The sequence below is a fragment of the Papilio xuthus genome, unplaced genomic scaffold, assembly GCF_000836235.2.
Source record: "Papilio xuthus unplaced genomic scaffold, Pxut_1.1 DF827135.1, whole genome shotgun sequence".
Classification (NCBI taxonomy): Eukaryota; Metazoa; Arthropoda; class Insecta; order Lepidoptera; family Papilionidae; genus Papilio; species Papilio xuthus.
The window spans coordinates 355847-383574 of NW_013531514.1; the positions used below are offsets into that span (position 1 = coordinate 355847).

General features: G+C 34.9%; 2 protein-coding genes across 6 annotated transcripts in view; both read right to left on the bottom strand.

Moving 5' to 3' along the window:
- Window positions 1-5625: 5625 nt before the first annotated feature.
- Window positions 5626-7243, bottom strand: LOC106119596 (zinc finger and BTB domain-containing protein 18-like; the record flags this gene model as incomplete). Its single annotated transcript, XM_013314638.1, has 2 exons — window positions 5626-6609; window positions 7141-7243. Coding segments are annotated over 2 exons (444 nt in total), but the record flags the coding sequence as incomplete, so codon positions are not given.
- Window positions 7148-27728, bottom strand: part of br (broad-complex core protein) — an 81290-nt gene continuing 60709 nt past the window's right edge. For 3 of the 5 annotated variants that reach the window (XM_013314738.1, XM_013314740.1, XM_013314741.1), the window contains 7 exons: window positions 24078-24125; window positions 16562-16811; window positions 15841-16023; window positions 15059-15562; window positions 14360-14525; window positions 13968-14015; window positions 9590-11876 (listed from right to left, as the gene is read on the bottom strand). In XM_013314738.1, the coding sequence (XP_013170192.1) occupies window positions 11563-11876; window positions 13968-14015; window positions 14360-14525; window positions 15059-15562; window positions 15841-16023; window positions 16562-16747 (1401 nt within the window). In that variant the 5' untranslated portion in view covers window positions 16748-16811; window positions 24078-24125 and the 3' untranslated portion in view covers window positions 9590-11562. Of the gene's footprint in view, window positions 7462-9589; window positions 12665-13967; window positions 14016-14359; window positions 14526-15058; window positions 15563-15840; window positions 16024-16561; window positions 16812-24077; window positions 24126-27728 lie in introns of those variants that run through there. The other 2 variants (XM_013314743.1, XM_013314742.1) reach the window with 2 other exon arrangements.

The following is a 27728-nucleotide window of genomic DNA, read 5'->3' on the forward strand; positions in this document are numbered from 1 at the left end:
CGTCAACAGTTCGTTAATCGACTTTCCACTAACAATAGTACTGTAAGTGCCCTCATTGAGATAGATGTTACAAATTACAACAATTCTCAAAGGAGTCCTACCTCTCTACGCGACCGCGAGTCGCGGCTCTCACACCTAAACCTTATTGACCAAATACACAATACTATGAAACATTTTTGTACACCTCTTTCTCTTTATTTTCCGAACCTCAAAAGTATAACAAAACTCATTTAACTAAATGTATTTAAAACATATTTCATCCTCTTTGATCAACGATGGCAAACTATAACTTTGACATAATAGTAACACAATATTAGTTTAGGCATAGTAAAGCGCCCAGGGCTGCGTACGTTCGGCAGACGCGGCGGCCGTTATAAACAATACAATAAGTTAATATGCAATCGGTCCCTGCACGCCGCCGAGAGTACGCGCCCCTCGAGGCGAGGGAATCTTAAAATTAACAAAAGAAAATCGATGCTAATAAAAACGCAGATCGTGCATACATTAAATTAAGAAAAAAAAGACAAAAACCTATACCTAAGTGTGTCAGCAAAAATATAGTGCAGTTAAAATTAGAATTGCCACTTAATTAACATTCACATATAAATTGATTTCATAAAAAAATATTTCTGTGTATAAAATGTGTCACCAAAGCGTAACAAACTGGCGATGGGACTACGCTAAAACTGGCCGCTTTTTTCAATATAAAAAGTTAACATTGCATAATTATTTATAAGTAAAAAAAAAGTTCTTTGACGTCACAGCAAATACTATTTGAGGCAATTACATTTGGATACTTACAAGTTACAAAAATATCTCACACTAGTCGCGGCTGTGTTAGCGTAATCGCACCACATATTTTTATTATCTGTAGATAAAAAAGTTACTTTCTAGTAATATAACTGTATGTTAGTGAATAAATTGTAAATACTTTTATTTAGTTGCTGCAAGAGTGGCTATCAACGACATCACCTCGACCGAAGAAGCGGCTACTTAGTTAATAATACTTATTTTTATATAGAGATTGTAAGTGCACTTGGAGTTACGGAACTATTTGTTTTTATGTAACTATTTAGTGTAAGGTAAGAGAGCGGCCGGCGCGGTGTTGACGCGACCTTCACTATAACATTAACAACAACCATTTTATTACTATAATGTAGAGTAAGCTCATGCTTTCTTACGAGGATCAACACTATTTAACAATGTATTGGGAATTAATATGAAACGAATTCTCATTGAAAGTTTATATATAAGAGTATCAATTGAGATTTTAGTCAAACGAAACGACAAGCTTTCAATGATTACTGAACGAAATTTAATTATGAATCAGTCAAATTTTTTTCTGGACTGATAACACAATGTTTAGGATATTTTAAAAGGAAGTTAATTAGAAAAATGAATGAAGGAATAAGTAATTCTTACATAATCTGTGGCGTTAAAATTCGAGGGATTTGTGTAGAGCTCGAGTAAACTATAGTAGAATGTAAACAACGATAACTTTTAACAAGTAAAATACTGCAAATAACATTGCTATTACAAGTTGAAGGAGCGATTAGCGATATTCTGCTTATTGTTACATTTACATACGTATAAATGTTATAATTATTGAGGTACTATGGCAGACTGAAAACTATTGCTAGAACTGGTATATATAATATTTATATAAGACTGGAAGATACTGTATATATTAAAGCTATTGACTTAAGAATAAAACGACTTATTATTGTAAAGATCTTTTGGACATTGGGCATTTGTTCTAAGTAGAAACATAAAATAACATAAAATAATTATTTATACATAACGATAATCAGTACTGAAAAAGCATTTTTTTGAGGGAAAGTCGTTAAAAATGTACTGAAAAACAAATCCTTGTGCCCTCAAGGTGTTGTATAAAATTAAAAAAAAAAACGATAAACTCAAAATTTTCAGTAACAAGTAAAATCTTTAAACACAGTCGTTTGATTCTTAAAAAACGGCTCACGCTTCTTCGGTCGAGTAATTTAAAATTATTTTATATAATTAACTATTGTAATCTGGTTTTGTCTATAATTTTACTTCTACCAGAAATTACCGGAAGTAATAAAATTACAGACAATAAATACTATTGCATTTTAAATATGGAAATGGTTTAACAAAAATAATGTGTGTATGAGAAAAACTATTATATTAACATATAGTATAGCTTTGTTTCACAATATCTATAATTATTCTTTTACATAAATATAAGCGATCACGTATATTGACTCGTCCAGGTATTGAATTGCTGGATGGCCAGCGCGACCACTGCTAGAAACAAGGTTACATCCACATGTATCGAATGTGCCGCGTGCGCAGCAACGAGACACATTCGCAACATCTGAACGCAACCTAAGTTATCGATAATTCAATCCCTTAAAACTTATTCTACCCCGTATACGTTACATTTATCGAAATAAATATTATAATAATTTCTTGCAGTGGACCGCTGGCCAGCCGGCTTTACTTGCTACATTAAGTTTATTTTAAAAATTAAACGATTAAAATTGGAGGTAATACTTAATATTATTAGAGGTAATACTTAGATTTAAAAGAGCAAGATTTGATTTGTGAAACAGTTTGTGAACGTGTGTAGTAAAATATGATGATCGTATTATTTTATTTACAAAATATGCTGTTCGTTTCAAGACAAAAAAACAAATGTTCAATTAATTTACCGTCAATATTGAACGAATTAAATGTGGCAGTTTAACATTATTTAACGGTAAAATTCAACAAAAACTTATTGAAATTATAAGATTTTCTGGCTTGATGTGGATAAAAAATTTATCTTTCTGTTTATCTTGTAAAAGCAAATTGCATTCGGAGACAAAAATTCAAAAATAATCGCGAAAACTTCCTGAATAGGCAACACTAATGTTTAGTAATGACATTGACAGATGACGCTCGGTGTTGCCCGACACAGAAACAATTTTTTATCCGCATACTGTCAGATTTACCTGTATCTTATAATATTTACTTATTGTAGGCTATTGTTAAAGTTGTACTGTTATGAAGGCATCCCGTTGTTGATTATTTTGTGCATTACCTTACTTAGTAACACAGACGGTTATATAAAGTATTTTGCAACAAAATCGGGCGAAAAAAAAGCGAAATTATAGATAGAAAATATGTTTTAAAAAGAAGACGCTATAATTTAATTAAAAAAAAAATTCTCTCACTTATTAACTTATTATTTAAAAATGCAGTATTTTGGTATACATTGCAAAATATAAAATATTATTATTGTTATTGTTTCGCCGTATTTGAGGTTTGCGGAGGTTTTTCTTTTTTAAATCCAAAGTTTGCTGCGATTGTAATAATTTTGCCGACACGTATCCAAACTTAACACATAAGACCTAATTAACAATCACCAACGGCTGTCCCCGATGTTAGTTGTAATTCGCAGCGCTAGTCTGAGATCAAAATTTTGAGTAACGTAAATTTTTTTTTAACCAACAAAATGGTGGGAAACTTAATCCGATAGCTTTGTATCACCGCAGATATCAACAATAAGCATACAAACAGCCGAACGAACAAAATAAATTGCACAGCGAAAACAATAAACGCAAACACTAAAACGTTATGGAAAGACTAAGTCTAAGTTTCACTATTAATTACCATTAGTAGAATATATAAAAATCCTTTCCATTAATGATTTTATCTATTTACTATTTTAGTTAATAATATCACGAGGCGTATATTCCCAAACGATGCCACGATACTTTAATTATGTGTTAACTTCTAACTTATAACATATTTACAATTCATTCTACCCGCTTGCCTTTCACTTCTAAGCTCCCTAAAGTGATACTATATGTTTATATCCGGACCGATATTAGTTTCATATAAATATCGGCATTCAAACAGCCGGTAAGTATCAACATTGAAATAAAAAAAAAATCAAAAACAAAATAATATATTGAGGTATTAGAAAAAACGGAGGTACGCGCGCTTCATCCCGGGGATGTACCTCGTTTTCTGCTAGGAAAGCTCAAAGCCTAGTCCGTAAGCTGATGATAAACTGAAAATATATCTTAACCGATATAACTATTTGGAAATCTACCAAATAACATTAAAAGTGTAAAATGATATCACAAAGTACGAATATATAACATTCCGAAAAAGAAATTGCAAATATCTTACAATTAAAAAAAAAGCTTACATTTACCTTAGCGTTGAAAAATAAATGCAAAAAACGAAAATATTTTTCAGTTCAAACTGGATTGCATTGAAAAAGATGCATTGATTTAGTCCTGTCCAGTACAGTGTAGCGACCGAGGCGCTGGATGCTCACTTTGAGTGAGGGCGGGGCGATATGTGTCGTCGGCTCTGAATATACTTCAACGATATGGCACGATACAATCTAAATGTTGTCCTTTCTTTGTTCAGAATGTTTTTATTCTACTAGATATAAATGCATATTGGCAAAATATTATCCCCATTTATTTTTCTTTGGCTTTGTGAATTATCACGGTGTTAAGGATACTTTTACTTCATGCGAAGCGTTACTATAGATTTATTATATTTGTGTGATATGTTGCATTTATAACATTTTCCTCCTTTCATTTCATCATTAACTTCTATTGTTAGTGTACACCCTGGAGAGATATGTATGTATATCGTAATCTGTTTGCCGAATGCGGTACTCAAGCAATTTCCTACAATTATAAGTAAATAAAAATATTTTTATACAATCTGCAGCCATCTTATGGTCGATCCTAAGAATTTTGAGAATAATATAATAATAATAATAATAATCTAATAAATTTTCAATAACTTGACGTCCGCTACGTTGGTCGACATTTAAATAAGAACCACTATACACTCATAGAGAGAAATCCCAAAATGGATACAGATTAAATATAATTATATTAATTAATACCTAAATGCCTACATAAATTTTATACAGAAGAAACGTTTACTTTATTAAATTCATGATTTGTAATCATGCACACGTATACGATCGTCGAATTTATTACCGCTTTTCGAAGACCCACGCACATTTCTCTCTCCACTTGCCTCGACCCTGTATCTTGGGGAGGCCGGTGAACTGGCAACCCCAAGAAATATTCCCTCTCCGTTATGTCAAATTTGACAGAAATCCAATCGTTTGCCAACTGTAAGCACATTCCTTCCCGGTTCGGAAACTCTTTCAGACCAATATGAATGGCGCGAAGACGAAGGCACGGCTACTTATATAATCATGATAATCCTAATTGCCTTAAAGTTTATATTAACGAAGCCAGTTTCACGAGCACAGGCGATCTTGTTGTATAAACGTCTAAATATTAAATTTTTTGGCACAACCGATTCAACTCTATAGGAGGAAAGATTTTATGAAAATGTTCGTAGCGTTTTGTGACATTTGCCGAGCGCGGGGAAACTGTCTTCATAAATATAACAGATAAATAATATAGAAGCAAAACGCACATAGATTACAAATAGTTATCAGACGTTCAATTTTGTACTTTCATAATCAGATTCCAAGAAGTCTTTCATTTTTTTTCAACATCAACTCTTTTTTTTTTTCGTTTTAATACTTTTTTATCTAAAAATTTTGGTTATTATCTTCTAAATAATCTGTATTTTTTAAATTTAGATTTGGCGATCCGAAAAAAGTTCTCTTAAAAAATATTTCTTTTGAATCTTCTCTTTTAAAAATTACTGTTTAAAATTTGTACGTTCATTTTTGTACAGATATCGAATCTAATTTGACACTAGATACTCTTCGAAAATTTTGTTTTTAAAAAATGTATTTTTTTTCTTTAGAATACAGTTGGCAATATTATTTTGGCAGTACTAGAAATATTAATACTTTAGTATTGCTCTGATTTACATTGTCATTTTGAACACTGAACATTTCCTCTAGAAAATGGCCGAACCTCGTGAGTCGTCCGCGGAGCGAAGTCCGCACGTCGCGTCGTCGGTCGCAGCGAGCACTGGAGACCGGGGCAGTCGCGGCGGCCGGGCGCGAATACTGTTCATGTAATTTTACAACTAACGTCAATATTTTACTACTTTTATAATACACAACTGATCATTAGAATGCCGCATCATCCTGCAAAGTTTTGGCATTGTCCGTATATTGCACATATATGCTATCCCTTTCTTGTCCGAGTCCAGAAGCGCGCTTCAGGGACCCTCGCGGCGCGGCGAGGCGAGGGTACCGGAAGACGGGCGCATGGGCGCCGCGAGCGGCGTGGGCAGCGTGGGCGGCGGAGTCGGCCGCGGTTCAGGCCATGGTCTGCGGTCATTGCAGGCCGGGCGGCAGCTGGTCGCCGGCGGCCAGGTCGAAGAGGTGGTGCGGCGCGGGCGCGAGGGCGCCATGCAGCGCAGAGGTTTTGAGCAGCCGCTTGAGCATGCCGCTGGAGCCGCGGTGCTGCAGGCTCTTGTGCGTGGTGAGCGAGTTCTTGGTGCGGTACCGGCGGTGACAGAACTCGCACACGTACAGCGTGTCCGACTGCTCGTGCTTGTCTTGGAAATGTCGTTTCAAGGAATAGTAACAAGAGAATGTCCGGCGGCAGTAGGGACACTCCTGCGGCTCGTTGATCCCGCCGGCGGTCGGCGGAGGCATGCGGAGGGGCGGCACGGCTGCAAATTGAAAATGACCTCCCTTTGATCATCTGTGCTGTCCCAATGTAACGTATTGTTGTTCAAATGTGTTAATCCTCAGTCGTTGCGATACGTTAAGAGACAGGTCGAGATTCAAAGGCATATCAGAATAATATACTTTTATAATAGGTACCTAATATGTATGAGGTTAATAATTATTAATTATAATACTAATAATATGCACTGTACACATTTACTAACTACACAATAATCACGAGGTTTTATATATTCAAAGTCTTAAAGAAAGTCGTTCAACCACAATGACACAGAACACGTGATAACAAAAATGATAGAAGCATGCTCCAAGCAACACAACAACGTCAAAACTGCGACACCCGATGGGAAGGGGCCTTCGGCTTGGGATTTAAATTAAGGAAAAAATATAAAAAAAAAATTAATCAGGAAAAAACCGAAACGAAAAAAATAAAAGGACCCTTAAATGTGACCTTAGATCTAGATGTTTGTTTCGTTAACGTGTCCTACCGGAGTTTGTCTATAAACATGTCTAACCTTTGTGAGTGCTGTTAAGCACGGCGCTCGGGTGCGGGTTGGCCTGGAGGTTCTCTTTGCTAGCCGAGAGCCGCCGCGCGCCGCACCAACTCCGCCCGAGTAGTCACTAAAAAAATCGTATGTGATCCGTGTCCCCCGGCCTCGACTTGTGGTAGGTGTAAATGTGGGTCATCAGGGAGTTGCGCGAGCAATAGACACGCTCGCAAATCGTGCACCTGTACTCCTCCTGCCTCTCGGCGTGTTTGTCCGCAATATGCCGCTTCAGAGATGCCTTTGAGCATAACACTTTCCCGCAAAGCGAACAGGAGAATAACTTTTTACCTGCAAACAAATCGAAAAAAACAAAACAAATATGGGGGTGTACCCCGGACGCTCAAACAAAATGTCTCATGTGAACCTACTAGTCTTTAGTGGTCTCTAATTGATTTGATCTTATTGTCCAAAAAAAAAATCAAATAAAAAGTGTTTTAAAAAAATAATAAATTAAATAAAGAAATAATAAACAAAATAAAATATAAATGATGGCGAAGCTACAGTGGGCGGTGATGTGTTAGAACAAATGACATGCGGATATTGCGGGAGAAAAACCAGGTTTGTGAAGCGCTGCCAGAATATAAAACAAGTAGGTAACAGTGCACTAGTACATAATACTACAAGAAGCACAATTCTGTAACTACCTTTGCCTGAAAAGTTCATACACAAATCTTATTAATAGGGATGTATTAATAAAACTATCGACATTGTATATTTGTTTTTATTAAAAACGCCATTATCATCAATATTAGGATTTATGAAGTTCCGTTTAACGATTACAATTACATTTTATGAGTAGTTACGTCAAGTATTTATTTACTTTTAAATTATAAAAGGGGAAAGAACTATTTAGGTATACATATGCAGCAAGATGTAAACAAAGTTTGTTTATAAGTTTGCAGCCCATTGATTGAAGGTCGACGATGACACATTTACATACTAATATTAATATATGAAATGATTACAATAATTCATTTCATCGTTCCAATGCGTTCAAAACATCGCGACGAATGGAAGACAAAAAATAATAAAATCAATTTAGGCACGTCTTCAAACACAAATAGAGTAATGGACTGCATTACGTTTATAAGTGCCAATTATCAACAAAAAAAACAAATCGAAGGACAGTATAATAATTTAAGAAGAAAAAAAATAAAATTTCAATACAACAACCAATAAATTAATTTAGATTCCTTATAAAATAGGTAAAATAGCCAACAAGAAGTATAAGAACACATCGAACACTGCGCGCGGTACACTCGCGTGCACCTAACGCGTACCATGACACGTTAGAAAGATAAAAAAACTTAAACAGGTCACAGAAACAGTCTTAAACTTGCTAAGATCCTAACTAATGTAGTTTCAACAGGGATGTGTTCTGCTTCCTAGAACACGGTGTAGTTATCGCCCTTTAAAACCCACGAAGATCAAAAAGATCTTCTGAGATCCCGTTAACTTAGCAGCTACGATATAAATAAAAAAAATTTAAGATCCAAAAATCACAAAACAAAATTTTGATAAAATCCCGAAAAACGCTTCCGACTTGTTGATTTTTTTTCTTTATATAAAATCACTAGTTAATTTAGTAAATAATTGTACAATTTTTAATCTAGAAAATACGCCTAATAGTGTACAATTGAAACGGGCACTTAGTCTAATCAGTCTATAGCGTTTATTACTTTTGGCAAAATCATTTTTGATGAACAAAAAAGAAATAATTTAACATCATAAGATCTTTTTAGCTACGAAATTAGCCAAATAATTATCGTACTGCTACACTCAGCAGCACATCCCTGTAATCGTAAAGTAAGGTAGATGCTAACATCTATCTATTCAGATTAACCTTACATCTAAATAGTTAACTAACTTAATTCCCAAACCCAAATTAAACAGTAAAAACTATTATCTAAATTACGAAAAATAAAACAACAATTCTACGTCTTACAAAGTTTGCAATTTGTTGCAAATAAATTTAACATTCTCTCGAAGCACGGAATGTTGCGAAAAATTTGAAAAAATTTTGATTTCCTTTTTCGATTTTTTTCTTTTAGCTTAACAATTTTTTTTAACACGAACGACGTTCCGTTTTAGCACCAAATCACTAGTCTTTCCAATCAGTTAAACGTATTATAATAAAGCTTATCAAATAACTAAACAAAGAGTAATGGCTAAGCGTTTATGCATCTAGTAATAACAACGTAAACCCTATAACAGATAGCATTAAATTTTATTTTAGGAAGCCTCTTATTAAATGTATATTAGCATTGATCCGTTACCTTCTAGGCAATGTGTCGAACACTACTCCTAAATCTTTTACAAGATCACGCAAAATATGTCTTTTTTTTTAAATAAAAACACAATCATAATTATGTAAAGCAGGCACTAATAATTACTTAAAGTGTATATCGTTACAATAAATTATGTTTTACATTTACACTTAGATTAAAAAAATTCTTATTGCTATGAAATAAAAAAGGAAAAATAACAATAGTTTTTATCCGACAATATGAGTCGGGATAGATATACATATGTAGTGATGTGTTAATTGAACTATATATGTAGAGTATAGTTGTGTAACGAAAACATATAATGTATTATATATAACCAAATCTACATATGGATTAATATTAACGCGAAAGTCTAGATCCAGAAGATATAGGAGACATTGACTTACTACAAGCACATAGAGAAACGGAAGGAATTGGCTGTACAGGTTTATCTAACACAAAGTCTATGTAACACGCGCTGTGGAGACGAGAGAAAAGCGATGTACATCGAATGAAAAACACTATCGTAATTTTTTTTTATAATCTATGTAGTATTTATGTGAGCTTTCTGAATCTAGACTAGTATATAAAATGCCCGTTTGCAATAGTAAAATCGATTAACACTATGTATGGCAAGCGAGACGTCGTAAAGGAAAAATATTCACTGTTCAAATTTAGGAACATTTAACACTGAGAGTTATTACAATTTAATAGTTATCATCTACAATTTAATTTATTTTTTTAATCATTATTACGTCAATTGCTTATAATTTTAAAACGTAATAGCAACAAATTTTTAACGTAATAACCGTTCAAATAGAGTACAGATAATAATAATTTAAATATAGAAACGTGAAAAGAATTATCAACGATAAAAAAAAAATAATAAAAAAAAATAATAGAAACGAACACAAGTGTGCGTTAAAACTTACGCTTGAAAAGTAACTAAACATCTTTACTAAATAAAAATAAAAACATATATAATATTCAAATAGCCATAATTCATTTGCATAAATGGCACTTTGCGATTTACTTTGCTAAGTAATCCTTCTGTCTGTGCATCGAATATAACAAAAAAAAATATAAAAAGATAGCCAGAGACAAAATATAGTCGACTAGAAAGAGAAGCCATAAAATAAAATAAATAAAATGAAAACTACGTCGACTTTGAAAAAAAAAAGATTTTTTTTTATATCTGTGGTATGTGTATTGTTCGGTGGATTTTTACTTTCTGTCTAGGTTATGTGTTGGTACTGGTATTGGTATACTGGTATTGTATTGTATGTGTGTGTTTGTGTGTGTGTGTGGTTGAGTGACAATGGCCCGCGGGTCATTTCCAAAGAAACTTGTCGTCTATTGGTGCTATGTTTTCTCCGATTGTTTCAGTCTTAGTCAATGAACAAAAAGAAAACACCTAAATAAAATATAAATTTGAAAGCCTCATTAGCCAATTATATATCTGTGTATATAATTTTTTTTTTAATTAACTTTAAATAGATTTTTAGTAATCTCGTATAAATATCTAAGTGTGAGATCATGAAGGTAAAATACAGAATAAATAAAGTTGCAAAACGCCGAAAATGAACACAATGTTTCAAACAATATGCCTCTTTTGTTTCTTATAACGAACACTGTTTCTCTTTTTTTTTTATAAATTTAAGCCTAATATATAAATTTACAGCACCAAGATTTTTCTCTTTTCTCAAAATATTATTTTTCTCTTCGCCTTATTGTCACACATTAACATAGTGTAAAAATCAGGAATATATCACATACCGCAGCGCAGTATTGCACCTTGCGGACGTGAAAGTGGCACGATTTGATAACAATTCTCAAAAAATTTAAACTTTAAATCGTCCAACTTCATCCTCTCTTTCGTCGTTTGGAATGTGGTATAACTAATTGTGATGTCACGTAAGTCCCCGCGCCAACATACATACACTCCTACAGTTCAAAGATTAAACAAATAATGTAAATAGAATCATTAGGCAACTTTTACAACAAGACCACGGTCCAGTTCAAAATATAAATCGTCTAAGATATATTAAAATGATCTAATATTAATAATTAAAAAGAAGACATAAATTCAAAAAGATATTGCGATTGATTGTAAAGTTTGAGATTAGACGTTGAAGTGGTCTTTGAACTTGTAGAAGTCGATGTTGTGCGCGAGCTTGGGGTCCTGCGTGGTGAGGTTCTGCGGCTGCGTCTGCGCGGGTAGTGCGGGCAGAGCGGGCAGCGCGCGCTGGCGCCGGTGGTAGATGCTCTTATGGTTGTTGAGCGAGTTGAGCGTGCGGAAGACCTTGTGGCAGAGGCTGCAGCGCGCCGAGTGCAGCGGCTGCAGGTGCTGCTGCTCCGTGTGCCGCTTGAGCGTGAGCCGCGTGGACAGCAGCTTGCCGCACACCTCGCAGCGGTGCCCCGCGCCCAGGGGGCCCACTGCGCCACACATAACAACCAACATTAGCGCATTAGTCAACCGACCCCCACGTCGGGGCCATAGGTCCCAACACCACTGCGAAGCTCCAACGGGTCCCATTCGTTCGGAACCAATTGGCACGATTTTGCGCCACTCTGTTAGGTGGCAATTTAGCGAACCGATATGGCTTGTAGAGGCAATTTAACGTGATCAATCGAATTTGACTAATGCGCTCAATTAAAATTTAAAGTTGGTGGTTATGCGTGTACCGATTATAGTTCCAATTGGTTCCAGAGAGGGGCGTGAGCGTAACGCGCCGGCGCCGGGGCTGCCGCGCGGTACGCTCGCGCCTGCCTTGGGTTTTATTTAGTAGCCTGGCGGTGCGCATGCAAAGTACACGTAAAACTATGCTATGTACAAATGTTAGGAACATATCGCTTTACAAATCTCTTTTCCTAAACTTAACAATTTTCTAAGGGCAAGACTATGGCGTTTTAGGTGGTAAAGGATGGCAGCTTTAGTTCTTCGAATGGCAACGTAATCGGCGACGGATGTGACGGGCGTCAATTGACGGGGTAGAAGGGGCCCTGTCCGGTGGCGGAGGGCGGTTGCTGCTTGCGGTGGTAGATCGACTTGTGGTTTCTCAGACTATTCAGGCTGGAGTATACCCGTCGGCAAATATTACAGACGGGCTCCCTCGAGGGCCTCATGTGAACGTTCTGAATGTGCCGTTTGAGCCGCGTCAGGGAGGACAAGCTCTTGTTACAGGGCTCGCATCTGTAATCTTCCTGGGGGGTGCGGGCGCCACCTGGTCACAACACAAGCAGTTAGCCCGGTGGAAGCTTCCGAACGCACTTTTAATGCACTCTCTTTATCGCTGCCTCTCGATTATTGTTTTATTTTTATTTGTAAGCACCGCCACCCCCCTTTACATTTTGATGATAGCCATCCTCCGCGCCGTAAATAATGCCAAGCGATATTAGTACGCATATATGTTTTTGTGTCCTAGCTCGACCTACATACGGCTTAGCAAAGCTCTGCGGCGTTTGTGATGAATTAAGTCTGCCGTTGTCATAACAGAGCGTCGCGCGGCGGCGGTTCCGGCCGGCGCTCGAGTTTCTCGAACAAAAGCGTTAGTATTCTTCAATGAGACTGAATGTCTGTTTTTTTAATATAATTCGACACCGGGTGAGCATTACTAAAAATTCCATTGTCCAATCTTGGATGTCCCGATCGTTATATTTCTCAAGACAATAATGATTAAGAGTAATACGAAACTGTTTTTAGAAACATGAATGACTCATGGGATCCATCGTGCGTTTAAAGAAAATAACTCATTACCGGAATACAATTATTATGCTATACGATTCTTGTCGGTCAATTTTTCGCATACTAATTTCGGATTCGTCTTCTCGCAATTGTTTCTTTTTCTACATAGTATTTTCGACACGTTAACTTCCAGCCAATTGTATGGTACGAGTGCTTTTGCTGTTTCCCGTCAAAAATGAATTTCAAATCAGATGACACGTTATAATGAAAACCAATTCATTGAAAAATAAAAAAAAAATGAAACTTAAAATTGGATAATGGGAACGAGGGGGTATCTCCTAGTGTATATACTTTAAGACACATCTATAAAACAAGCTGGCATATCTTCCTTGTACGATTACATTAAACTAGTTACATACAATAAACATGCACGCCACGTTGAGTTTTGGTTCAATGATCGATTCTCATTTTACAAACAGAAACTCTTACGATCTGGCAAATGAAAACGGATAGTACGCGGTACATCGAACCAAAACACAAAAGCTAACATTAATACAGAACACAGAGCACAAAATGAAGACATATATATAAATATAGGTTAGGAGGATGAATATACATAGATATAGTACATAGATTATATATATATATAGGTCACGTGATATTGCCTCATACATTTTTTTGTAAATATAAACCTAATTATGATATATAAACCTAATAATGACAGAGCAGAGAGGAAGCGGTGATGGTGGCATACGACAGACAGTGCATTAAAAATATCGTTTGTTTCAATATATGTAGGTAATGCATAAAATAAATTTGCTGCTAGAGAAGCCGCGACTCACCTTGAGACGTGCTCGCCATGCCGTCGGGCGCCAGTGGGCTCGGCAGACCTGCAACCAGGACACACAGCTGCTTTATATGTCGCTTTACATCTTACGGCACTTGCCAGTACACTCACATACCATAGGGAAGAATAATTCAGTGGCAGATACACTGAATTCCACTCAGGCGCAGCTGCAACTATGTCCCTAAGCAGGGAGTATGTTTATTTGTTGTTGGTGAAATTTTTGATGTCGCGAGAAATGACAGAAAATTATAAGGTAAAAAAATCTTTGAACGGAAAATCAAAACTCAAAAAATAGACGAAGGCAGCCTTGTTATAATTACATAAATTTTCAACATAAATAACACACAACATCAACATACCATGAAAGTAAAAAATAAGTATAGTTACCCGCCAAAGATGAATGTTCAGTGAGAGCCGCCATGCTAAAGTTGTAAGTGTTAGATGGGGCAAAGAGCTTGGTGTCGGCCGGCGGGATGAAGGGCGAGGGCGGCAACTGCGGCGGCGGCGTGCGGTCGTCGGCATCTGCGGAGCTGCCGCGTGACGGCGGCCCGCCCTGAGACACAATCATGTAGGTATTAAAGTCATGTTACCCTTCCTACAAACTCTATGATCGGCCCTAGCTTTTAAGAACTTTGTTATTATATGACCTTAAAAAAATGAAGGAAAATTAAATTTAATTAATTTTGAAAAAAGATTAGGATCAGATACCTATTATACTTTTTACCTATAGTTATAAGGTCACGAAGTCCATTATCTAATAACGCAGACGGTCTGTCTGTCACTATGGATAGCATACCATGGTATAACAATCGCGGGTGTCACCGGACACTTGCCGAGTTCCGGGTAGAGGTATCTAGTTCGTTAGACTTCTTTCTAATACTCAGTAATGTCAATGTCAAGACAATTAAGCGACGGCGGACGAGGTTATTATGTTTTGACAGCTTGAATTTCAAACGTATCGGTTTGGAGAATATAAACAGAACTATATTTTATGGTTTATGATAACATCGTTATAAACTAGCCAGCCAGTCAATTTCATTTTTATACAAAAAAAATCCGCTTAATGTAAAGTTTTGCTATACTTACCATGGAGCGGTGGTGCGAGTGCGGCGGTGTATCATCAGCGCTGCGGTCCAGGTCCGCGTTGGAGGCGCAGATCATGTCGATGGGCTCATGTTTGACGTCCTCGAGGCGTGGGGAGGGCGAGGAGGAAGAGTTGGAGATGCCGTTCCCATTGCCCTGGTCGTGTGCGCGCGCGTTGTTCACCATCGAGTGGTTCTTGGTGGAGAAATCGGCGGCGTGTATCTGCGGCTGGTCGTTATTGTTGTCGTGACGGATGCGTTTGATAACGTCTGGCGAGTTGTCGGCGGAGCGGCTGATGCGACGCGGCGGCGGTGGGGCGCGACGCAGCAGAGCCTGAGCGGCGGCTGGCGGGTGCGATAGCAGTGCTTCCTCGAGTTTGTCGGTATAGCCGGGCGTGTGTGGGGTGTGCGGCGTGTGTGGCGTATGCGGCGTGTGCACGGGATGCGGCGGCGTGCGCGGGGACGATGCCGCCGCGGCTGCCGCGCGTGTTAAGTTCTGGAGGAGCGGCTGCGGAAGTTATGAGGTGTTACAATCTTACTCCATGCTACATCTCACAACAGATCAGTACATGGTTTCCTCAATCATTGTTGAACAGTAAAACATAAAACATTTTTAAATCAAAGAGTATTCGTTTGTAGCGACATAGGTTACGTTTCGCGTAGCTCCTTTACTTCACATGTGATATATGAAATTTCGACATTTAAATGTGTAACGTATACAACGTTTGATTCTATGAATAAGAGGATGACATAATTTTAATAATAATGGCGAAAGTAATTGCTTACCCCTTGAGCGTCATCATTCTGCGTGAGTCCGGAGACGCGCAGTACCTCAGCGGTCTTGAGGAAGGAGGAAAGGCTGCGCTGGTGCACATTCACCTCGCCGTGATAGATGAACTCGACGAGCGCGTTCAGGTCCGTGAAGGCCACGTCTTGGAGCACGATCACTGGGTGCTTGCATGGCGTCGACTGCGAAATAATTAATCAGATATTTAAAATACCACCACGCACCGGCTTATTCTAGGGATACTAATACAGAAATTAACTGATATACGAATGGCTCGGCTCTAATCATATGAAGGTCGTATCACACCTTACAGAATATCAAAAACACTCGCTAACATTACTATTAAAGTTATGATCAACGCAACGTGCAGAAAAACTTAAGCCAAGATCGTCAGGGTAAACTTCTTAAATCGTAAAGTTATAGAAATGATTGAGTGCCACCAGAAGTCAGTATTAAATCATATTATTGTTACTTAAATATAGTGCAAAAAACTAAGTAGATACTTAGTTCTATGTCTATATCTATGTATTGATGACGAAATATTCTTCACCTGCGCAAATGTTTGTTCATGTTCTGGTGCAATAGCTATTGTCGATTAAAATAACTTTTTACCTATTTTATGCTAAGACTAAATAATATTTTTTATATATTTTCTTATAACATTTTCTTTAAGTAGATACAGATGAGTTATAAATTAGTATAATGATTTATAGACGTTACCTTTAAGAGCTCCCTGAAGTAAGGGCTGCATGCAGACAGCACGACCCTATGAGCTTTGAGGCTCCTGCCGTCGCAGGCGAGGGTGACGTCGACAAAGTCCTCGTCATCCCTTAGGTTCTCAAAGGCGCTGGTGATGCTGCTCTGGTAGTTGTTCCAGCGCAGACAGAAATGCTGTGTGTCCACCATCTTGTCTGATTATGATATCGTTTGTGTCGCACGGATTATGGAGTCATGTGTTCGGACTGACGATCTGCGAACGAAAGATACGAGTTAATTATATGTCGAGGCATTGTTTACGATCTAAGTTTATTTATAAGTTAAGTATTCAGATAGCTGGTAGCTTATCAATAAAAGTATGTTTGTTTAAAAAGTTAATTGTCAACGTCGGCATGTCCTTAAATAGAAAGCTATCCGTCACATTATCGTGGCGCTGTCTAGTTTGTTATTACGCGGTAATTAGGGCGCGTGCACAATAACTCGTGCTGTAAACAAGTGGACAATGCTTTACTTTTATCGTCTCTGACCTGATTTTTAATATAATGTTTTATTTATTATAATTAATTGTTTTAATGTCAAGAAATAGGAACACTATAATAGTGCTAAGATATTGTTATCAAAAGCTCTATATGTCTTTATGTATATTTCATTACAAGCGGTGAGTCGTCTGAAGTGTACTAACTATGGCAGGGATAGACAATATACATAGATATGTCGGGTAAATATAATATTTTGAGCGATTAGGACCCTTCCTTAAGAGGCAAGGCTTATATTTTGTAAAGATTTAGATGATAATTTTGCCCGCCTAAAACAAGGTCAAGTTTTTATGACTTACAGATGCAAAAAAGAAGCAAAGTGTTGCAATTGTGCCTGTTGTGTTAATCAGGATTGAAAACGTATTAAAAGAATTGAAGTTGGTCGTGTTATTTATAAATTAACCAATTTAAGTTTCTTAGGCAATAATACAGGGTGTAAGACATTACCTACACCTACTTAATTGCCTAAGCAACTATACTTAGTTAGCATTACGACAGAAATAATTATGAACCGCACATTGAAATTGTTAATTTGTTAAGAATGAGAAAGTTAAATTGTAACGAAACAAGAAACTTTTAAAAGCAAACGTATTAAGAACAAATGTCGTGTTTCCATTACAAAAAGTTTTCTTATGTATGGGTTTCCTGTTCAAATCCCCGAGGCCGGTTTATTGTGTGACGATTGCGAATTTATAAAATTTTCAAGAGTTTGAAATGGGATTGTAATCGTAGACAAAAGAGTATTGAATTAAGTTCTGATCGATAAGAGTTATTGAACGCAGGAAAAATATACTTTTTCTATGGTTTCACCGCAAAGTTTATGAAAGGTCTGAATAAGAAAGTAATAGGGTTTAATTATCGCTATGATTCTACAATAACCAGAGTTAACATTTTTTTACTACTCCAATTTAATTCTTTAATTCTAAGTTTTGCAAGATTCGTTATTATCTTTATATTGTTGTTTTTGTGAAGATTATTTAAATTATATTTCTTACAATTTTTATTCAAAAATAAGATGACAGATTGTATTAAAAAAAATATATAAATCTTTTGTAACCTGCCAGAGTTCGGTTTTGCTTGAGTCATCGCTATTAAATATAATAAAAAACATTACAAAATGTATTTTTTTTTAATTTATTAAAAATCTTTAACTTCTGTTCAACAATTTTTTTTTTTAATTTCTAAATAACTTTTAAAGTTTGGAGATTTAATGTTTACGTAATTATTTTTGTGTCATATCTTTTCTGTCTTAACTTATATCGATATATGAAAAGTAGAATAAATGACATAAGATTTGGGAATCGAAGTAATTACCCATTGGGTGTACAGATAACCGTTTAACTACGGGGTTGTAAAGGTGTGTTAATGTGTAAACAACATTTGATACAAGAAAACAGCTGCAATTATGCAACAAAGAATCGCATAGTTCTAATGTATTTCTGAAAATCGCTTTCGATGCGATGCGACCGACGATGCAAAGGATTAACGCCCTTATTCCCTATGCTTTAGAGTCGTGGTGCGTGTTACATAACGGTACAAATCGTGCGGCTTATGGTCTGAAGTTTTTCAACAAATCGTAGACAATAGGTCCCAGTGACCGAGTGCAAACAATGCTCCTCGAATTACCACTTGGTATGTGAGCTGGTTATCTTTGATATCGAATTTGTATTTTTTGTCATTGTCTAAATATCATTAAATTATATACCTAAATATTTTATTTATATTTTTCCCCCCTTAATAATTAAGGTTAACAAACAAACGAGATAGGCTTTTAAAGGGAAAATCGTTATGAATCCTGCAAATATTGGCAAAGGAATTCAAAAGAAATATGTGAAAACTGACTCGCACTCGGCCAGTGTGGTTGACTATGGTCTTGTTATCCCTAACTAGAGTATACTTTGACCTCGACCTAGACCTTGGTGGAAACATTTATAAACTGACCACAATGATTGATGTATTTTCATTATGGCAGTAATCAAATGGTAGAGTCGAACCAAAATAATCACAAGATTTTCATTTCTTTTACGCTACATATGGTGTCTTAAATAGTGTCGTTTCAATAATTTATCTTTACTTAATTATTTAATTTATTTAATCAATTTTATATTATTCTATTATTAAGAGCGTCGGTGGCTCAGTGGTCAAGCACTTGACTTGCAATCTGCAGGTCCTGGGTTCGAATCCCGCCATGTACCAATGTGTTTTCGATTTCCGATTTACACATGAACATTTATCCGACGTACTCAACTTGAAGGAAAACATCGTGATGCAACCTGCACATATCTGAGAAGAAATTCAATGATTTGTGTGAAGTCAACCAACCCGCACTGGGCCAGCGTGGTTGACTATGGCCTAATCACCCTTAACTTAGGGTAGACTTCGAGCCCCTCGGTGGGGACGTATAGAGAGCTGATGATGATGATGATATATTATTGAATATGTTTCTAAAAATTTGCAAATAATAAAAGTTACATGAATAATTACGTGTGATACTTGTAACGGTTAAATAATTATATATTTTACATTAAACCTAAATTTTCCTATGTATTTTTCGTTCGATTGTTTTTTATTGCTATGCGTCATACAATAATTAGGTATCAATAAATATATGAACCAGTTATTTCTTGGCATATTAAAATATGTCGACTTTGAGATTCTTTTGTAATGATTTGGTCGTGCAATAACTACATGACCTCGTTGCTCAGTAGTCAAACACTGTAGCTGGGTTCATTTCTAGAATAGTTTTATATAACTATTTAAAGAATTAGTTTATGAAGGCTCTTGATGAAATTTTTGTCAAGTTTGACCTTTAGAATTGACAAAAGGGCAAAAGCTTATAATGTGTTCAAGTTAATAAGCGCAGCCTAGGATTTTGTCTTTATCTTTTTTCTTTTAAACCTTGTAAAGGCTTAGAGAGATTTATTACAATTACAAATTGCTTTTTTGAAACCAAATCAAACGTTTTTTTAATTATTAAATGTTAATAATATTAATAAGATGACTAGGGATTAAATTAATAGTGTACTAAATATTGGGGGTAGAGCGACGTGTGACTACGTCTATTGCAAACACCCCAATGGTGACGATTTCTATCAACGACACTAAATCATGTTATTCCACCACGTAGCAAATCCTTTTACTATTCATAGCGTATGAAAAGCAGATCCCTCTTAACTGGATGTGGCTTAATTTATAAGCGAAAACTTAGCAACACAAATATTCCTACAGACTATACATTTAGATAGATTTTTTTTTATTATTATTAAGTGTGCTAAATATCTAGCTATTGTTATAATATTGTTCTATCCTGCAGTCCTGCGCTTAGAATTACTCTATCTGAAATTGGTTTTTACTACCTCATGCGGGCATTTGATAGCGTTGACAGCTTAAGCTCTATAAATTATTCTAATGCAATTATAAAAAATATACTACACTAAATTGTTATATTTTTAGTACAAAAAAATCTTACTAACATTATAAATGCGAAATGTTAGATGGATGAATGGATGTTCGTTACAAGGTATCTCCGGAACGGTTCAAGGGACCTTGATGAAATTTTGCACAGATATAGAACATAATCTGGTTGATTAATGTTTCTGTTGCTTGAAATTAACACATAGGTTACTAATTAGGTTTCAATTTTGGTTTGTACATTTCAAGTTTTGTTTAACATTTTCAGTTCCACTACAGTTTTTTTTTTATAAATTTTCTAAGTATCGTTGTAAGTACGTAACGCAACGCTTACAACTTAGCCCTACGGCTTAAAAAACTCGCTTCAACACCAAAATGGCCGTTTTGTTCGTATTTAGTCAAAAACCTATCAGTCTTTGTCGTCTATTGAAAACGTCTTTGTCTATTTCGCACCTTTACTCATATTATAAATTAGAATTTACGTTATATACCCCTTTTATAATATCTTTAGATCTCTATGTACTGTGTTATTTGGTTTGTTAAGCCAAATTAGACCTTAATAGTTTGACTTCAAGTGAGTAATTTGAATGAAGGTTACTACTGCAATAGAAACGATAACATTATATAACATATGCATTATCTTTTGCATTATAGATCTGATAGCGAATCTTTTAGAGTTCCGTAAGTGGTTAAATAAACCATTTCTGATAAGTGTTATTTTTTTAAGATTTTTAATGATAATTTCAGCTAACTTAGCAATAAAAAGGATAACATATCTCACGATATAAAAAATTAAAAAGGAAAAAACAATAATCGAAAATACGAAGTAAAGGGAGGAATGTTAAGACAATTGTTATCGTTATGTGATTGAGGATGTGTTATAAGATTTCATCGTAATTCAGCACTTTTCAATACTTATTTGATTGGAGCCTTTTTTTCTGTGCATCTTAGTATGTGTGTTAAAATTTGCGTAAATTTTTAAGGTAGAATACTTTACGATTATTCTGTTCCCTATTTTAATGTTGTACGGAACCAAACCGTCTATCAATTTGTGCGCTCCTCAAATTCTTTTTTTTTTTTTATTTTATCAGCTTATGCTGCGATAACAATTTAGAAACTATGATAAATAGAATTCGCTCTATATCCACAAAACACGGCACTAAAGTATGCGTCAATGTGACGAAAATGACAATGAATTTTATTAATTAAACCATGTTGGCAAATAAAAATTGACAGCTATACAATCGTATGTGTATAATGTAATTTAAAGGTTTTAAATTTAAATATTTCTATGAATATAATTCATAGAAATATTAAGCTTTTTAATTAACTGATAATATGACTCTTACAGAAGCTTCTTACTTAACGATTATTGGATTTAAAATACGAAGTAATGTTTCTAGTGGATTGAATATACTAATATTATTGTTCTGTCACATGATTAGTGTTCACATGTGTTACAATTATTTTGGAACATATTTTTATCCCCTACATTTAGTTAAAAGTATAGATAGGAATATCTTTGAATACAAGAGTCACTTTTTGATCACGCCAAGTTTTTTTTTTAAATAAGTCTTTCAAAATTGCATATAATGCGTCAATAGCCTAATGGTTAAGGGTACAGATTTCCGATCACGAGGTCGGGAGTTCGAATCCCGACATTCGACTATTGTCGTAAACCATATCCTAGCACAAGCTTAGAGCTTAGTTGGAATGGTAAAAGAAATATTAGTAAATTTACAAAAAAAAATCTGCTAATATTTTATTTAAAAGAAAAACATACTAGTATAGAGATGTGAGATGAGAGATTCTTACTATGAATGTGAATTTTCTTCTAATTACGATTGTGATTGTTTGGATAAATGAATAGATGTTTGTTAGAAGGTATCACCAGAACGTCTCAACGGATCTCGATGAAATTTGGCATAGAACAGTCTTGAAGAACACATACGAACACTCATTTAGTCTTTTTAATACCGCGATTGCTATTTATTTTATATTTTGCAATCTATATTTAAATTATCAAATACGTCATTGGAATCATTATCATAAAAAGATTCAAGAAAATTATTTTGGGATAAAAATACGTATAGAATAAAGATAGTTTTTCCTCCGTTATTTCCATTCGTTATGTGTTTAATCCAAAATTGTGAAAAAAAGATATGTCACCTTTTCATAGTGAAAGAATTAAGAACTATGAATGATATGTTGTACATTTGACGAGGTGATATTGACAAGACTTTAACGTGAAGGTAGTTGATGCATGGAGGCATGTTACAGACTACTTTTTTTGAACTGACGAAGTTGCAGCAACCATTAGTACAAAATAAAAATTAAATATCGTATTTACATTTTGTACACAGTACCATTTAAATTTAATAATGTTTTGACAATGGAAAGAACATAAAATATTGTCGTCTCTTACATTTTATTTAACAAAATAGAGATACGAATATAAATGATTACATGAGACACAGCAGTGGAGTCCCACTGTTATTTATAACGAATAAATGAGAGCTCCCGCCTCCCGCACGGCCGCTGATAGCCCCGACTTATCGCACTTTTTGTAAATTTAGCTTTTTATCAAAGACCTAGGCTACCTGATACCTTATCGCACACATAGTTGAGGTTATTAGATGTTACTATTCGAACGATGTCTTTTTTATATTAATTTGTTTTTGGATATTATTATAATTTTGAATTATTGTTAATTTGTGGTTTGATTTTTTAAATTATTAAAATTTATATTAAATTAATTATTGTTTTATAACGTTACATTTTTATTACAAATTTCCCTATTTCGCTTTTTATATATTTTTTTATTTTCGTACATTTCAAGTGTCTTTTTTATTACTACTTGTTAACAAGTCTTAAGATAAGTAAAACAGATTTAGATGTTTGTTAAGGACTAAGCGAAAATCATATTGATTTGAAAACCATGATTTAAAATTATAAGAAAAACCCTACTTGGTTTTTCTAGCTTGTTGTTTTTTTCTTATGTAACTTTCTCATTCAGATGTTAGTACATAACTGAATTTTTATTTTAACGTATCGGCATCATGTTTACATAATTAAATATAAATTGATAAATACATGAGTTGTTAAGTTGACACGATGCTACGTCAACCAATAGATATAGCCATAGCAAATACCTAATATAAATTTGAATGTGATTTTTGATAAGCAGTAGGTAGGTCACATGCCGACCGATAGCTCTGACACTAAGCTAGATAAAGTCTAAGTTTTTAGTTCTTTTCTTGATAACGAATTCGAGTCGCGGCGTTTTAACGTATTTTAGTAATCATTTTATTAACAAAAATATTTAATATGTTCTATGTTAACAATTTTTAATTAGTTTGTTTAATAAAAAAGAGTCAATGACTTTGAGGTAATGGTCAAACGGTTATGGGTACGGTAGCGAGCTGCAAATGAGGTCGTGTGATCGAATTCATCGTTCGATAATTTATTTAAACTATATCGTACACGATGATTTGGTGATTATGATGATGATGATGATGATAATAAGTATTCTAAGTTATGAAATTTTATATGTATATGTATTATATACTCACCGTAACGCGTAACAAGACCTTCTTAGCCAACTTCTTCACTAATTAAATCTGTAAAAAAATAAACTTTAATTAGTGTTATATTTGCGTTAAAAATTGCTGTACTAACTTCACTAATCGTTACATAGAAAAATCAAAATACTATCTTACATTAATACTGGAAACATTTTCCGATATTTGTCTTATACAGTTTAGCAGAAAATCAAATCATACGTACGTTAATAGTATTATATGTAGAATTAAAAATTAAATTTAATAATTAATTCGAAATTAGATTTGATGTGTTAACTGACCGATTTCAGTCATGAAAGGCGTTAAATCGCTCACGTAGAAACTACGTGAATACCTAAAGGAAATAGACCCGAAAGCCGTTACGATCCGCCCGGAAACATACGAGCGAGTACATTATGTCCGTAAACACCGGATACATAGAGGCAAACGATCCAATCGCGGCAAAGGTCAATCTTTTAGTGTCCAATCGCTGGCGGTCCCTCGGCACGCAAACTATGTAGGCTTTCGTCGAAAGTGAAAGTGGGCAAATGGCGGTTTGAGTTTCCACGTAGTTGTGACGTGTGTGGACGTATGTAAATAGAGAGCTCGTATGTGTGCGTCCGTTGTGAATGAAGCCTCGAAGCTTTTGTCGGGTTATGTAAGTTGGAAATCAACGAGCAACTGACTGTATATTCAGTGACAAGCTAGTTTTACCTTTACGTGCTTATACATTGAGACTATTGTCTCTTCACACTTCGGTTACGATACATATGTGTAAAGAAACAACTTGTCACTTCTGAATAACAAGGACTTAATAGATCTGGATGTGATTTATAGTCTTTTAAATATGCTGATTTAAGTTCGATTTTCGATAGTTATACATTTAAATAATTGTAATCAATGAAGCTAATCTATATTTAAAATCATTAATCGAATAAATTTCTATTCATCTTGAGATTTCTATCAACAGGTGGGTAGTCAGAAAACGCAATGACGGTTAAAGTGTAAAATTCTCGTAATATTCCAAATTCGTAAGAGGATAAACATCGTGATAATTTATAAGGCTTTGTTAAGATATTGCCTAAATTTTTTAGTTCAGATATTATGACCAATATTATTAAAATAGCAATATACACCCAAATACGGTAACTACGTTTTGCTTGAAAAAATCCAAATATTTTTATACACTTTAATTTTAATAATAGCCTGGAAGTTTTTAAAGCTACGCGGACCCTTTGAACTCGTCAAGTTAATCACGGCTGGCCACACCGTGGCAACTAAACTGTTCGCTAATAGGGTTGCCCGCTACGCGAAAATTAACGGACCCCATTAATTAAGCCTGCGACCGGTGTTGCTAACTATTTGTAGTTTAACAATAAACTGGCGTGTGACTTACCTGCCAGTGTGTTCAAGTATGCAACCATAGAGTTACAACTCTATGGAATAGATTATAAAAAAAATCATTGGATATTATTAGGACTGGTCGAAAATCTTCGTGTAAATCTTTGAAAAAGTAAGAGAAGAGAAGGAGAGGGAACCTACGTGTATATTGACTTAACAAAAACTACACGCTATTTTGTGGTTGTTTTCAGCGAGCGTAACTATTTTTACTGTGATACTGTATTTTTAATTTGAATACTGTTGAACGCTATGTCAATATAGTTTACATTATTATATCAATAGATGGCAGAACATAATGTTTAGATCACGATATATATTTATTTGGTATGTTTATCGACTTGCCGATCGCATTTAAATAAAGTTGACTCGCACCAAGATATAACCAGTGTTTCATTGTGACTACTCGATACTTCTCCAGTGAGAGGGAGACCTTTTTGAGACTGCTTTACATGATCTTGGTGCGAGTCAACTTTATTTAAATGCGATCGGCAAGTCGATAAACATACCAAATAAATCTATATCGTGATCTAAACAATATGTTCCGCCATCTATTGATATAATAATGTAAACTATATTGACATAGGGTTGAATTTCTGCGACAGAAATATCTTTTGACAAAAAAGCGTATCATACTTTGGTGTACGTTGGTTTGATACGCGTTACCGGACTTTGAGGATCGTGGGAATTATTTTTTAAGATACAATTTATCGTTTAGGGCCAATGATTCTTTATACAAAGCACGTTGACCTGTCGCACCACGCTACTCTGTGATCTATGTAGTAAATAAATACTATATGTATTTAATACTATTTATCTATGCCTTGTTATCAGTCATGTGAAAAGAAAAGTATTCTTCACCTTTTATTATAAATGTTCAAGTGTATGAATGGTTTTATTTGTGTCTGTAGTGTGTGAAGTAAAACAAAACTGAAACTGAATTTCACGAAGAAAACGAATAATCAAAATATTTCTTCTTAATTTATAATATTTGATAACACAATGCGGGCGGCACAGGACCGGGCATTGTGGCAATCGATGGGGGAGGCCTACGTCCAGCAGTGGACAAGCTTAGGCTGAACATGATGATGATGATGATAACACATAGCCTAGGGATGTCTAGGCCACAGTTAACCACGCTGATCCAGTAAGGGTTAGTTGACTTCATATAAATCTTTGAATTTTTTCTCAAAATTGTGTAGAACGATGTTTTCCTTCAGCGTACGAAGATTGAATAAATATAAGTATGCGAATCGAAAATAACATTGGTACACGGCGGGGATGGAACCTGGACTTATAGATTTCGGTCCAGTCCTGTCAATTACAAATTCGGCTCCAAAGCACATTTTTATTCAATTGCAAACTTGAAAATAATTTTTACATTTTCCTTATTCCTTGTTACTAATTACTAATTGTTTGTTAAATTTGCATAAAATTTTAATGAAATTGAGAGTCAATGATACAAAGTTTGAGTAAAAAAAATGATTTAAAGTTCTCAAATAAGATAAATAATTGTATTTATTATGCAATTTAATTGCCTTTAATATTACAGTCATAGATAAAAAAAAACTGTGCTCTTCCTTGTGTTGAGGCTTTTGACCCGTGCATTGACATCGTTTATTATATACTACTGTATAAACCCTGCTTTGCTTGAGAATAAAAAAAACTTCTTTTATAATGATAGAGAGCTAATTTACCATTAAGTTTCATATAACATTAAAGGAAAATAATTATTATAGATTATTGAAAATGCCAACGGGGATTTTACGTTTGTTGTGTTTGCCTAAAATTAACTTATTTAATATGAATTATATTTATATGGATGCGATATGGATGTTTTGTCCTTATAAAGACATAATAAGTGTCAATGGAGAGTTGGTCGTACGTTTTGCATTATTTTTTTAAGCAGTATAAATAACTTAACAAACATTTTATTTAAGGAATCGTGTTTTATTATGCATCTGACTGTTGCCCGCGACTTCGGCTGTGTACTTCCAGACTACGATCTACATCTATGCTAAATTTAATCGGGTTCCGTTGAGCCATTCAGCAGATACCTTCTGTTAGGAAGAAAATTCGAAAATGTGGCAGTGACCCAACACTAGCCGTAATAAAATGTCGACGTTTGTGTCCCTTCACTATTCATACTGACACTGGACTTTGTAACGACAGCACGGCATTATTCAAAGGATTCTAACTAATAATGTCTTAAACTTCTAACAAACTTCTTTTCATCCAAACATTCTCATTTATAATATTAGTAAG